Source organism: Sparus aurata, chromosome 24, assembly GCF_900880675.1.
Source record: "Sparus aurata chromosome 24, fSpaAur1.1, whole genome shotgun sequence".
Classification (NCBI taxonomy): domain Eukaryota; kingdom Metazoa; phylum Chordata; class Actinopteri; order Spariformes; family Sparidae; genus Sparus; species Sparus aurata.
Window position 1 is genome coordinate 3,600,442 of NC_044210.1, and position 12,505 is coordinate 3,612,946.

General features: G+C 42.4%; 1 protein-coding gene across 1 annotated transcript in view; it reads left to right on the top strand.

The window, feature by feature from the left end:
* Positions 1-12,505, top strand: part of ptgfrnb (prostaglandin F2 receptor inhibitor b) — a 191,085-nt gene that overhangs the window by 159,489 nt on the left and 19,091 nt on the right. The window contains exon 11 of the mRNA XM_030410247.1: positions 6,977-7,096. Coding sequence (XP_030266107.1) covers positions 6,977-7,096 — 120 coding nt within the window. The remainder of the gene's footprint in view (positions 1-6,976; positions 7,097-12,505) is intronic.

Below are 12,505 nucleotides of genomic sequence, written 5' to 3' on the forward strand. Positions count from 1 at the left end.
GAAGAGGAACAGTGAGGGTAAATGTTCAGGGTGTGAAAATGCCAGCAGCTGTGGCGAGCACAGGTTGAAAAACTTCCTCTGCGCTCTGTCGCTGTCCGACTACTTCCTGTTTCTAATTGTGTCCCATCTTCAACCCCTTGGATCCCTCTGACTAGTTGTTCTTGAAGCAGTCCTCTCATTGAAACACATCATGCTCCTTTATTGAAATATCCTACAACTGAGCTGTGACCAAAGAGAATAACAGAAGACTGAATATTTTCAGCTCTGTGGTGAGACTCACCATTAATTAAAACCATTATCCAGATATTCAATCGCTTTCAAAACAATCAGAACAAATCTGCCCGTGTTTCTTATCTGGACGTTCTATATTAAGTGTCTTTCAGTAGAATGTATATAAGTAGTTCTGCTCTGTGCATTTGTACACAGAGCAGAGACACACATACCCTCCACCTACACAATGACTAATGTTAATGATAACCAACACCAGGTCTTTGATAGTGTGCACAATAAAGACACACACACACACACACACGCACACCTTAAGCCCTCTGACGCCCACCACAACCACTGGCCTACTTAACTTTCTTTGATCTGACTGGGAAGTGGGGGACAGTGGGACAGTGGGAGGAGGAAGAGGAACAGCAGCATTAGAAAGCAGAGGAGGAAGAAGAAGGAGGCGACGGGGAGGAAGACAAAGGGGGAGGTGGTGAGGTGACGAGGACAAAAGGGTGAGGCAGAGGGAGAGAAACAAAAACAGTGTGGAGAGAGACAAAGAGGGGACGTAAAGGAGCGGAAATGGAGGAAGGACACTGAAGGAAGGCCGTTATCAATACAAAAGTTATAAGGTCCTTCATGATTAAAGCCTTAAACACAAGATATCAAGCAAGATGCGATCAGACCAGTGAGAATGAATGATTATTAAAGTTTTAGATAGTTGTCACTTAAATACGATGATCGAGAGTTTTGGATATCGAAAGAATTTCAACATTTTAGGGGCAAAGGCAGCAAATATAGAAACTGATCCTGTGTCAGTCCTGCCATAAAGATTTGTATTGAAAGGTTTTGTTTTTTTTATTATTGGAGTTACCTCTGTTATGTCACACATTAATATGGCTGTAGAAAGCTTCACTGCTGCTAAATGGACAGAAACAGATGACCTGTGGATTAATGCAAGAAAATGAATTGGTCATAAGAACATATTTATAAACAATAAACAGACTCGCCCATTAAAAACACTCTACTTAACTCAATGTCAGTATTAGTTCATTTCAGTGAATCTGAATGAGTAATGCCCCAGAAAAACAGAGCTGTAACCATGGGCAGCGATACAGCCGGCAGTGTTTTGGCGGGTCCCTAAAGAGGATGAATATTTCATTAGACGCTACTGACCTAGTGGTGATAACCTCAGTTACTGGGTCAGAGCCATCCCCCTGTACTGCCACTAACATCTCTCTGTAATTCACACCGTAATGACTTCAGTAACCTGGGGGGGGGTAGAGGAGCCAAGTTCAATTAGTCGTACAAATGCTCTTGTGATTTGTTCTCAAAACGTTGATGTTAAAACTTCAAAAATTCATGGGACCTGGAGAAAATCCTGTAGCTGTACTCCAAATAGGGGTGGTTAATCGGCCCAATTTCCCGATTCGATTCGATTCCGATTATTGAAGTCTCGATTCGATTACAAATCGATTTTCGATTATTAACGATTATCGATTCGATTTTCAATTATTAACGATCATTGATCTTCCATTTAACATCAGTCAGCTGCTGAATTATTTCACTTCTCTTTTGAGTAACACGTCACAGCACCTTCAATATTGTATAGTGTAACTGTAATATAAAAATTATTATTTTTTAATTTGTGTTAAATGTAGTGTTTCACTGTTAAAAGAAAGCTGCCAAGCTCAGCAGCCGGACTCATGTTAGAAGCATTGTCGGTGATGAGAACCAGGTCGTGTTTCTCTATTCCCCACTCGTCTGCCATTGCTTTGAGAAACTCACACATATTTGCGTTTGTGTGGCTATCATCCATAGCTTTCGTCTGAAGTACGTAGGACATTAGCTTCCATTAACTGCTGACATAATGAGCTGTAACGGTCACATATGAGACTGTAGCTCTGGATGACCAGGCATCGCAGGTTATTGCTACCCTGTGAGCAGAGTTGAGGGACTCTCACACGGAAAGGTTTGTCCCCTTGTAAAGATTTGGAATCAATTTAAGTGTGAAAAAGCTCCGGGATGGAATAACATATCTTGGCTCCAGACTGTGGACCATGTAGCGAAGCCAGTAAGAGGAGGACTCCGGTTTGTATTACTATTCCAAAAAAAAAAAAAAAAAAAAAAATTGTATTTTTTTTATCGATTTTTGGAAATTTAATAATTGAATCATAATCGTCAATATCATAATCGCGATTAATCAATAATCGACTTTTTTCACCACCCCTAACTCCAAACCCCAGCAATCTCTGATTTTTCACTGGATTGAGCTGAAAAAAGTCCTGAATATCTAAGAAACTTGCATTTGTATGAAAAAGCTGTTGCTGAATGGTTGCAGTAATCAATTTCAACTCAGGATGAGCTGTGAAGTATTAATGTAGCGCTGTGTAGTTTGAACGTAGCTCTGTCACATCTAGAAGTAATTTGGTGTGAGTGGCTCAGATCTAGTCAAATATTGCTTCAGAGCTGAAAAATACACTTTGGGTTATTCCACTGCTTGTGAAAGAGTTGATATTTAAAAAAAAAAACACATTAAAGAATTCAGAGATGTCATATTACTCCTTCATGCTTTATGATTTTTTTGAAATTAGCAATTTCCTTAAACTTTTTACTATCTGTATCATCACATTCAGTGGTCTGATATACCACAAGAAACACCTTCTCAACCTGAATCTGATCAAGTGACAGACATTAAGAAAAACTATAATAACTGTATAGAAACGGCCAATGTTCTCACTGGTAGCTGATGTAGCTCATATAATGTAATCAGTATTAAACTGTTACTAAACTGTTAGGAAACTCTTTGTAATTCGTTTTAATCTAGAATATTTAGATTTGCGTTAGTTTCATAACAGGTTGAGCTCCATTGGGAGTGGACAAGCTGGCAACTACATGCAATACAAAACTGCTAAATCTGCTCATGGTGCATTTAGACCCTCCCTACACATCAATGTGTCCCACATCTTTTCTAGAAGATGAGCTGCAGCATTTTGAAGCATGTGAAGGAGGTTTGTAGGAGGTAGAAAGGCTCTGAGATGAAGGAGAGAAAGAAAGGAGATGAAGAAGGAGAGAGCAACAGAATGAAGATATCTTCTGTCTCTCTCTGGGGAGGACAGGAGCCCGTGAGCATTACTTCCTCTTTCTCTCTCCATCATGTGCTGTTTTTCCTCCCCCGTTCTCTCCTCCATCCTTTCACTCTCTCACCCCCACTGTCTCCCTCTACCTCTCTCGCCCCTCTCTCACAGGGACATCTTCAAAGTGAAGCCCTTTGGCCAATCAGCCAGCTGCGGAAATCTGCACCGCTGCTTTCCTTTTCTTTCTCTGCCTGCCTGTGTGTGTGTGTGTGTGTGTGTGTGTGTGTGTGTGTGTGTGTGTGTGTAATCTCTCAAGTGTTCAAGCGTGTGTATCCAAGTTGAACATTTTGAGTTGACCCCACACAGAGCTCCCCCTCACCTCCACACACACACACACACACACACACACTCACAAACAGACACGCTGACGGCTTTCAAGCTTCAAGCTGAGCAGTTTTCAAGAACCCCTTATACTCGCCTTAGGGGACGGAACTTCTGTGCACTTAGTCTGTGCGTGTGTGTGGGTGTGTGCATGTGCGCGTGTGTTTGTGTGTGTGTGTTCCAAGCACATCCACAATCTGGCAACCCTCCAGTTCCAGCTGTATCTTGAATGTTTCAGACGTGTTGTGGTATTCTGCCCGTACAGGGATCCTCTGTGAGGACGTATATGGAAATGCCAAGTCTCACCAGCGCATGAACTGTTAAATAATTCAGTGTGAGGGATTTCCGTAGATGGATGGTAACATAGATATGGAGTGGCCGGAGGAAAAACATGTCATTGTTTGACTGGAGTAAGACAAGTTCAGAGATTACCAGTGCCCTCCTTCCTAAATCCAACCATTCAAACATTTTCAATTATCCTAAATGTTCAGGGGAAATCTATATTTGTATAACCTGGATTGGATTATTATAGCATTTTAACCTCCTGGTACATATCAATGTTAACATTTATACGATTTTGAAGGTTTAAAGCTACATAATGTATGTAAACAGCACAAACAAGCTGGCAAACTAGCATGTATGAAGTTATGCCAGTGCACCAATTATGAATTCTGCATTGCTCGTCCTTGAAGCTAATGAGACATTCATGTTGTTTTTGACATCATTATTCTGAAATCTGTGTGGTTAGAATGCTGAAATTAACAATTCAACATTCATCCATTCAAAGGAATTTAAAAGGCATTATTGTTTTGTGCTGTAGAAGTGTAGGGAAAGGGTTTATGCAGGATGACATGTTCACAGCAGTCTCATGACAGAGAGCTCAGAAAACACTTCTAGTGATAAAATATATACATAATATAAATAGAAATGAAACCATGATTCCCAACATGAACACATCTTATGCAGAGAACACTTTGGGATTGGGCTCCCTCAAGTGTGGCTTGAATTCTCCAGTTAGATTCAGAAGAAGGCTGTTGTGCTCACGTGCGACTCACCAGCACCAACACTCAGGGACCACGTCTTATCCACACAGTGTTCATGCAGCTAGAGTGTACGTGTTACACAGTGAGTAGTCTGCATGACAGCATGAGTAATACAGCATTGTTAGGGAAATGTTATCAAAGACAATCACACTGAAAACCATGACAGCTCTTCTCCTTTCTTTCCGTAGCTGCTCTCAGCGACTTGTTCACACTCCAACATGAATTAATTTGTACATGAGAGTTAATGACTGCTTAACAAACAAACATTCAGCCAGCAGTTGTGTCCTAACAGAGCAGTGAACAAAGAACCACAGAACAATAGTGTCTTGGTCTAAGAATAGCAGTTGGTTCATCTGCCCATGTGTCGGTCCGCCAAGCCATCTGTCCCCAACAAGTCCAGAGGAAAATGTTAGAATAAAAGACTATAAAAGTCTGCAGTGGCATTTGTTGGGCGACCAAATGGGGCTGACGCTTCAGAGTCCAAGGTCCTCGTTGTCAAAGAATTGGTCACCTGTGTGACTTCAGTTTCTAGGAGGACCATCAGTCCAAAACTTTGACAAGACATATCAAAATGCAATGAAAAGAATAGGCCTTTTTTTTTGTTGAAGACATGACAGTCAGAAAGCAACCTGGCATTTTGCAGGCCGACTGTCACACTGTCAAGGCTCGCTAGTACTGTATTAATCTTATCAGAAATTCAGGTGCTTTTCAATCATGACAGGTAAAAATGCACCTTGCAAAGCAGGTTTGGGACATCACTGGATCTTGTAAATCTGATAAGTGTTAAACTTATCAGCAAAGAATCACAGTTAAAACTTGTTTTAACTCTACTCCACTGGCTTTGGTAGGAGTTTGATTTACCATCAGGCTCTGCTGGTGGTAATGCTCTCAAACTGTTGATCTGACCGGTCGAAGTTAGCTGTAGATTTATGGTGGTGGACAGACTGATCGTCCGGTCAGGTATTTTTTGAAAGTGTGTGCTCTTTTCCAAACTGTTTGTCTAGCTCCAACTTCCCAGATTTGTGTGAAGAACCACCTGGCATGTCAGGTTTAGTTAAAATTTCAACTTTACACAACAGATATGTCATTATCCATGAGAGAGTTACCATGAATTTAGCAGAGCATAATCACTAAAGGGTGGTAGAGCTTTGTCCATGGTCTGTTCCTTAACAACGCTCACTCATGTTCGGTTTAACACTTTTGTGTCATGGACCTCATCGCCACTTTGGACATTTAATCTTTATTAACCAGAGACAAAGACTTGATTGTTCGCCTTTTTCCATCTTCTACATGTAATTCAACCAATGTACAAAGGCAGAGAAGAAGGGAGTGTCAGGGAAAGTGGCTCTATGCTAGGCTACCTTAGTAGAATTGCATACTGTCAGAAGAGTTCTGCATGGGACTAAAACTGAGATGCTGAATCTGGACATATCTGTGTATTTAAGACCCAGTAATACATAATCAACAACAAATCAAACCACAAATTTGAGACCAGAACCCGATCAAAGACCAAAAGTGTTTCTGCTAATAAGTAACCCTAACCCCAGTGACTGGCTGCACTGTCTGTTTTCCTGGGATTGAATATCTACTTGCAACACTAGACAATCACAGAGAGAAATGATTTCTTAATGATTTTTGTGTAATCCTGCTGACAATCCAACACACAGGTAAATGCACAAATGGAAACAGAGCCTACCTGGTGTAGTAATGACCAGAACAGAACCTGACCTGATAAACTGTCCCAAGCCCAAACTCATTCTTTTACTTCGTCCTTTAAACATTTCCCTACTTTGCGGATATGTTCTTTATGACATCATGAAATGGGGCGGGGTCAGGATTGCGGTAGCGATTATTTTCTCAACTCAACTCTTGCCCCCAAAATTGTCACTGATGTTTTTTATCTGCATTACTGAGTACATGTATGCTAATTACTCTGATATCTATTGGTGTGGACGTCTCTTCATCTCCACCACAGCTGTTACCTCCTCCTGGATTGCAGCAGATCAGAGAGATTGCAGACTGTGACTTTAAAGCGGTGTTTACCATCTGAAAGCTGAGCTGTACACAGTTTTCTCCCACTAAGCTCACATCTACTGCCACTCCTCGGGGACGTGCATGCAGAATCATAGTATAGTCAAGTTAAAAAACAGTCGGTGTTGAGATGAGTCCTTCTGATCTCCGCTGAGCTTCTCTGATGTTTGCTGCCTCTGTCAAATGTTCTTTGAATAAAACTTATTAGAGCTGATGTGTTGGTGTTTGCAGGCCCGTCCTTCTCCATCGCCATCCAATCAGACGAGAGCAGTGTTTATCCGTGGGAAACGGCCAAGATGGAATGTTCCCTCAGCGTCTCCGGATCTTCACCCAAGACTGGCACAACCCAAGGTGCGCTAACACACACACACACACACACATGCGCATTCACAGGTAGACCACACATCCTTGTAGATGTTTTCTCACACACTCATAAATCACGAGCAGTTTCTGTTTCTCTCTTGAGTCGGCTGTTCTTTACACACTTGCAAAACGTACCAGTTGTAACACACACACACACGCACGCACACACACACACACACACACACACACACACACACACACACACACACGAACATTTGTCTGCTGTGTTGTTCACCTGCCAACCTGTCAACAGCACTTCTTATGAGAGTGATGTGACTCCTTCATTTCAAATGGTTTTACACATGAAATAGACTCTGTCGCACTCTTGTTGGGACACGTGTACACACACACACACACACACACACACACACACACACACACACACACACACATCTTGAAATGCTTTTGTGGGTGGGTGTCTGCGGCTTATAATCGCGGTTACCTGTCATGCTGTAGATTAACCATCACCTTTCACATCTGAAATGAGCTTATTTTCATCAGATCACGCCGCAGCTTTCAGCGTCTGTCAGCTCATTATTTTGGTTCTGCCACCAGCTGTTTTAGCTCGGTCTCACCACTCTGATCAGTGTTGATTCGGCAAGCTGCAGCTTTCAGCTCTGATAAACTCACAGTACACTACCTGCCCATCCCCACCAGGAAAAGCTAGCAACTAGCTGGTGAGCACAGTGGAGCATTTGGCAGCTAAAGAGCCAGATACTGTTTGTCAATCTGTAAAATCAGTAACTAAATGTAGTGAAGAACACTGCCGTTTGAAATGTAATGAAGTAAAAGGAGAATACAAATCATCAAACTGCACAGCACAGAGTGTATTTGGTTATATTCCCACGTAGAACAGAGATGTTGGATGCTGTTAGAGGGAGTTATTTGCAGTGCGTTATCCCCCACTTCACTCCATTTATCTGATCCCCCTCCTGTTCCTCCCCCTCATTTCCTCTCCTCCCTCACTCTAAACATCCATCCATCTTCTGTCCTCCCTCTTCTTCCTCGTCACTCCATACTGTTTAACTTAAGCACATCACATGACGTCATCCGTCGCTCACCACCTCCCTCTGTCCATCTGTCACCGTCTCTCTCTGCCTCTCCCTCTACATACATTTAACATGTGGTTCCTATATTGTATTCTCATAGTGTGCTGACAAATGACATCACGCACCTCCTTGCTCTGTGCTCCTGTGTGTGTGTGTGTGTGTGTTTGGTTGTTTGGGATAATCTTGCTAACACAGGCAGAGCTGGAAAACATTTTCCTGGAGTGTTGCGACATGTGTTTCTATGCACCTGTGTCCTCGCAGGAATGTATGTTTGTGTGTAACATACGGCCGTGTATAAACACAGATCTTCCCTCTCAGCGGTGGAGCTCTGCAGGGATTGGTGGACTGGTGGTTGTGGAGCACGCTCTCTGAGACAGCTGCTCCCCCCCCCCCCCCCTCAGTATCACAGCTGACAGGGGAGGTTATGCATGGACGTGTTTGCTGTGGGGAGGGAAGGGGTGTTGTAGTACGCATGATTGTGTTTGTGTTGTTATGGTTGTTAGCAGTGAACACTGTCTTTTAGGAGTTAGTTTCATTGTCGTTCCAACTAATGACGGACAGCTGCGGTGCATTTAAATAACTAATAAAGAAAATCTGAGACATGGCAATGAGTCACTTTTAGGGTGAGGCCACTCTGACCTTTGATACATAAAAATGAAATTGGGTCATGAATAAGTCAACAATAAGTGATAATTAAACTGAATGAAGAGGAAACAATGATGTGGACACTGTGCTCTGAGAGACTCTTTCCTGTTGAATTTTTCAGCTGTAACATTTGAGAGATGGCTATCTAAAAAAAAACTCTGCATAAAATGAAACTTCAAGGCCTGAAACTGCCAGAGGTGAAGATTTTTAATTGAGCTGTTGTGTTCCCCTTCGCTCGAGGACGTGGTTCCATTAGCTCCTCTTCGTCATTAAGCCGTTTCCTGCGCAGTCACCGTGACTCACGTCTCATGTCACACCTCGGGCTGTGTGTGACGCGTGTGTCTGCTGTGGTCAGCTCTCAAAGTAAACTGTTACCAAGCGACTGTCCAGTTTCCTGTCCTGACCAATAACTTCTCACTTTTTGAGCGGCGGGATACACTTCACATACTTTATATGCCAGTGTTGGTCATTTAACCAGAAGATCTGCTCCACTTAACAGCTGATACACTTTCACAAGTTGTCAGGTCGCCTCCTCCTGAACAGCTGGGGACTGTAACTTTGTTGTTACTCAAACAGGACTGAGAAAATTGCTGGAGATATTCTTTAGGGCAGCAAATGTGGATTAATCTGCAGCAGTGTGGTGTGTGTGTGTGTGTGTGTGCGTGTGTGGGATTGAGTCACAGGAAACTGCAGTGTGTGTGTTCATGGTAACGGCGCCTCTCAACAATGGAGCTGTGTGGTTTTGATCTTTGACTACTGACACTAAATACTGTAGAATATCACCAGCCACCATGATTTATCAATGTCTGTCTTTAATATACTTCACAACAACACATACTATGCTCTTTTCTTATAGAGACTGCCGATGCTCATCAAATTTCCATGGAGTTGTATCTTTTTGGTAACAAAACCCTTTGCGGTACCAACCAAAGTATAAGGTCCTTAAGTGACCTTCGCTGGTTCAATCCCTCAGACAGGCTCTGTACTGTGACTGGAGGCAGTGAAATAAACTGACGGAGTCACGAGTGAATGACACACGGGTAAAACGTTTGACCAATTAGCAAACTGGTATCGAATGACATGTATCAATAAAGGTGTGGTGTTTCTGTTGGCTCAGCCTGGACGACGGCCAAACCTTCACTTCCTCAGGTGTTCTTACTAACCTGTAAACACACACACACACACCCACCCACACACACACACACACACACACCTTACCTTTTTGTTGGGTGTGACAGCATATAACACAATAAAGCAGTGCCTTTGTTTCTGCATGTGCTGGTGTTCAGAGTGCAGACCAGTTGAGCAATCATAGCAGTGCCATACACACTGTTCAAACATGTATCAGTGTGTGTGCGTGTTGGTGTGTGTGTGTGTGTGTGTGTGTATGACACATTCCATATAAATGAAAATGAAATGTCCTTCCTGTTGCAGCTTGTTTTTATGACGGGCATGGTGAAACACTGTGAAAATATCCCTCATTATTCCTCCTGCTTAGTCACTTAATGTTCACTGTGAGTGTCGGGGGTGTGACGTTACATGACCTGCACTGGTTGTTGGGCGATGGGGTTAGTCCGTCTCACACTTCGGTCCCGAAAAAGAAAAAAATGCCAACTTTGAAACGAGAAATATCTAAATCCAGTCAGGACTTGTTCCTCATTAGAACCAATCCCAGTGTGTGCTTACAATAACTTCGTGGGAAGTAATCACTACTTCACGCTTTAGTTTACATACAATTGAATCGTCTTTTCTCATGATGATATTTCAGAGTGTATACGTCTTATTCATCTTAAAAGTATTTATCCTTTCATATTTCATTAACAGAAACACTTCCACTTATGTGAAGTTGGAGATCTAATTTACCTGTTACAGAAAATGACAACTTGAGTTTACCCAAAACCAGCAGTTACTCTGAGATGTCTCTGTTGGGAAGATATCACAGATGCTAATCACACAGTAGATAAATTAAGTACAGTGGAAACATCAGATTGGTCGAACCATAATTTTTGTTGTATGTTTGTTGCTGCTGAAATGCGAAATGACTGAAATAAACAAGTTTGCCAACTTCTCATATCTGCACAATGCATACCTAATTATCACATTGTGAGATTGTCATCACAAATGCACACATTCATGCTCCCAAAAGGAGAAGTTTAATTTCATGTAATTGGCTTGCTGCTCTCTCCACCCAATGGGCAAGTTAAACATTTCCAGCCATCCCTCTTGGGATGACAATGTTGATCAGTGGCCCTTCTTTGGTCTTGACCAAAATATCTCAACAATAATTAGATGTATTGTCATAATATGTATGACAAATATACATGGTCCCCAGAGGATGTATCCCAATGACTGATTTCATCGAGTGACACCAGCATTTTGACATTATGGTTCAGAGCAAAATATCCCAAGATCTGTAGGATGGATTGCCATGACATTTACAACATCCATTTCCCCCCCAGGATTTTTATACTCGCGTCCAATACTGTATCTATGTGCAAACATGGAAAATCTGGTGCATTCCCCCAGCCCCAGCGGTGCTTTGTGTCAATTACTATTTAACTGAGTAGATGGCATGCAAGCATGATAAACTAGCATGGTGACTGTGGGTAATATTATCCCCATTAAACATTAACATGTTAGTTCTAAGTGCTGTATCACAGGCAAATGTGTGAGCTCTGAGTTTTGAGCTCTGAAACTCAGAGCTCACACTGTCCTTAACTACTCTGTAAGGACACTCCCACACAGAGTTTAAAAGCCTGTAGCTCCCCTCCAGTAAGTTAGAACTGAAGAAGCCTCTTGGATAAGAGGTGAAACACCTTCAAGAAACTGTAATTGGAATTACCATGACCTGGATGACTGAGAACCTTCATCAATATTAACAAGTTATCAGTCAGTGCGTTTACATGACACTCAAGAAAACCGAATTACTGCGTTAGTCTGACTATGATCGGATTTTTAAGATGCATGTGTACACCTTAGTCTGACTAAAATCGGACCGGATCGGATTTCTCATAGTCAAATTACACCATGTAGATTATTCGATTGAAAGTCGCATTAACTCCTGCATGTATACGTTTCCAGCGGATCGGATTGGATTTTGCGTTCTGCGCAGGCGTGAGATTTTTCCCCGGGGCTGTGAGCCGGAAGTAGATGGACGGGGGCGTCTTTCCTCCGAAATCACCGCAAGAAAGAGCGCCAGAGTGCACCTAGTTTGTGTAATTATCATGTACACCATATACGAAGTGTACAAAGATGTAGCTTCGTCTCGCTCTTCGTACGCCATCTTTCTTGAATGCCGAGGTAGCTGGTGACGTAAAGAGGTCAGCCGGAGGTGGCCCCGTTAACACTAGTTGAAATGGGTACAGCGCCACCTAGCGTACCGGGGTATGACATGCTTTCGGCAGTAATTCGATTTTCTCACCGGCATGTATACTCGGATAATTGCAGTTGTCCAGTTGAGCAGCATAGTCGAACTATGGCTGTAATCTGACTAAGCTGTGCATGTAAACGCACTGAGTGTCACTGTGAGCATGTTAGCATGACGACATTAGCATTTAGCTCTAAGTGCCAGGGTTTATAATAGTGGATGCTTGTGTTGTTAATGCTCTCAGAAGTAAGCTTTAGTAAATCAGTATATTGTTTTTTCCTTTCAGCAGGTGCTTATTGTAACGGTTAGCTTCGAGAAACTTCAAGTATTGAGACT